Source organism: Tachysurus fulvidraco, chromosome 20 (genome assembly GCF_022655615.1).
Source record: "Tachysurus fulvidraco isolate hzauxx_2018 chromosome 20, HZAU_PFXX_2.0, whole genome shotgun sequence".
In the NCBI taxonomy this organism is placed as follows: Eukaryota; Metazoa; Chordata; class Actinopteri; order Siluriformes; family Bagridae; genus Tachysurus; species Tachysurus fulvidraco.
Window position 1 is genome coordinate 1616777 of NC_062537.1, and position 2500 is coordinate 1619276.

General features: G+C 40.4%; 1 protein-coding gene across 1 annotated transcript in view; it reads left to right on the forward strand.

Annotated features, from left to right (window-relative positions):
* Nucleotides 1–1228, forward strand: part of avd (avidin) — a 1474-nt gene extending 246 nt beyond the window's left edge. Inside the window, exons 2-4 of the mRNA XM_027158626.2 lie at nucleotides 15–225; nucleotides 880–1000; nucleotides 1086–1228. Of these exons, the coding sequence (XP_027014427.1) occupies nucleotides 15–225; nucleotides 880–1000; nucleotides 1086–1134 (381 nt within the window). The 3' untranslated portion in view covers nucleotides 1135–1228. The remainder of the gene's footprint in view (nucleotides 1–14; nucleotides 226–879; nucleotides 1001–1085) is intronic.
* The last annotated feature ends 1272 nt before the right edge of the window (nucleotides 1229–2500 follow it).

Genomic DNA, 2500 nt, shown 5'->3' on the forward strand with positions numbered 1-2500 from the left:
TTGCCGTTGTGCAGGTTTTGTGTTGTAACGTGACCGGAGAATGGCGCAGTGAACTCGGCTCCCGGTTGCACCTCATCGCAGTTGGAACGGAAGTCAGAGGCGTGTACAGGACGGCAGTGGAGAGCTCGCTCGGGGCGGCGGGTCCGAACCGAGAGGCTAAAGTGGTCGGGGTGGTTAGTGACGGCCCACAGACCACCATCGCGTTTTCTGTGCTGTGGGACAAAGGTAAATCAGGTGGAAACTAGTGATTCACAACTGCTCCAACACAACTGAACCAAATAATAAAAGAATTAACCGAGCTGAAGTGGGTGTGTCCGAGCAGGGCACGTGGTTCTAGTGCCAGGCTCAGGGAGGTGTGGTGTAGAACAGAAACTGATCCAGAAATGTTCTTTTGAAATACAGTATTTCTAATACGATCCCATCAGTATCATCATATCTAAGCTTTAACATTTTCACATGGGTTCTCCTAACCATCCAGAGCACAACGTCTTGGCCCTGGCTTGTGTTTTTCCTCCAAATATGTTATTTTTTTTTTTATAGGGCTGACTAGTGTTCATGCGACCCATTGGAGCTGTTGCGTGCATGTCCTGGCTTTTCATCCTTAGCTTAATGTGGCTTATATCCACATACTTGTCCATGTCATGCCTGATTTTTCTTACAGTTGAACATCCATGGATATCCAATTGCTTCCCAGATAACCAGATGTTTGCACAGCAGATGGTTCTACATTGCTCATTACATCAGGAGGAGAGCCAGTAATATTGTGGTAAACATAGCCTGGTTTTCAGGGTGGAATGTTGTAGGATTGTAGATGAATCTGCAGGAAGCAGGATTTTGTGCTCTGTGTCTGAGGTTTTTTGTTTTGAATGTTCCCTGCAGGATCATGTGCCTCCTGGGTGGGTCAGTGCTTCCCTGTACCAGGAGGTGGCCAGGTCCTGAACACACTGTGGATGTTGCGCTCTGCTGTCATGAGCTCCACGGACAACTGGGACAGTACCAGGTGTGGTTGTTGTGTACACATTTTTTTTTTTACAGTCGGTGAAGAGCTGAAGAGACTACATTTGTTCATTTGTGGTTTCTTTCAGGTTGGGAGAGGACCGGTTTATTTTTGTACGAGGTGCAGGAAGTCTGTGATTGCTCTCAGTTGATCAGCGACTGTTGGGTTCATCCAATGATTTTATTGTTATTTCTGGATCATTCCAGTTCAATAAACAATTCCATAATGCAATGCTTCTTTTGTACTTTTCTTAACCCCATTTCCAGTAAAACAACTAAACTATTGAATTATTATTTTTTTCCCTCAGTGCTTTATGAGCTGGAAAGAAATTTCTCATTTCTGGCTTTTGTACACCATCTGCTTTTTATTTACACAGTTGCTTTGTTCTCTATGCTTTTGTTATGGAGACTATTTAATATTAAACCGATTAAATGTGGACTTCAGACCATCCATATAGAAACTCTGTTTTATGCACAGAGGTGTTTTATTCCCCATATAACATTTTATAGCAATAATAACTCCTACTTCACCACACCGTGTCATCACTCATTAATTTTCTATTTGAGGTTTTTTTTTTTATTATTCCTCAATCATTAAATTTTAATCATTTCAGGTTTATCTTGACTTTACCATGTTAAAATCCTGATTAACATTTCTTTATGAAGAATAAAGCGCTCTGGGAATGTTTCCGTTTAATATTTCTCTGTTCCAGTTTTGATTTCTGGTCAAAAAAGCAAAATGGTGGCCTCTTGTGGTGAAGTTGAGAATTACATCTAATCAGACAGCCAGGAAAATAAACTGAAAAATAAGCGGTGGCGTTAAAATCTCTTGATCCTCTGTTAATCCTAAGGATAAGTGGAAAAAAAAGAAACGTGCTTTTATATTTCGATATGTTTTGCATGTATAATGCATATTTACACAACCTCTATCTCTTTAAACAAAAAGTGTAGAAGCAATCTGATTATTTCTTTATAATTATTCAGTCCATACATGTAAGTTACATTATAAATCAGTATAAATAAATAAATAAAAATACCTTCAGGAACGCTTTGGCTATACTGAAAGATATCAAGCTGTCATTTAAAGCAGGCTTAGATGCGTTAGTGGAAAATGTCTCTGACCTCCCTTTACAAAAAGAAGGCAGGCCTGACAATGAGAAAACAGTTCAACCCTGTTATTATTATCCGCATGATAATGAGGCGTGTTGGTTTATTGCCCTCATCAGTGTCAGCTCTCTGTTAGCTCACTGAGCCGCTCGGAAGAAATCAGCACCGCGTTCGCTGTTCACCCGCAAGGACCTTTAACAGAAATAACCGGCTGAACGTCAACACGCCTGATGGCTGGACGTTTAGATTATACAGCTCGACCGTGTAATGAGTTTATTCTAGAAAAACCCTTTTGTCTCCTCTCAGAAATACAGAAATAACAGAAATAGCTTCTTTTATGGAAAAATACATTTCCATGCAAACTTAAGTACACGTGACATCAAGATCACGTACAAAA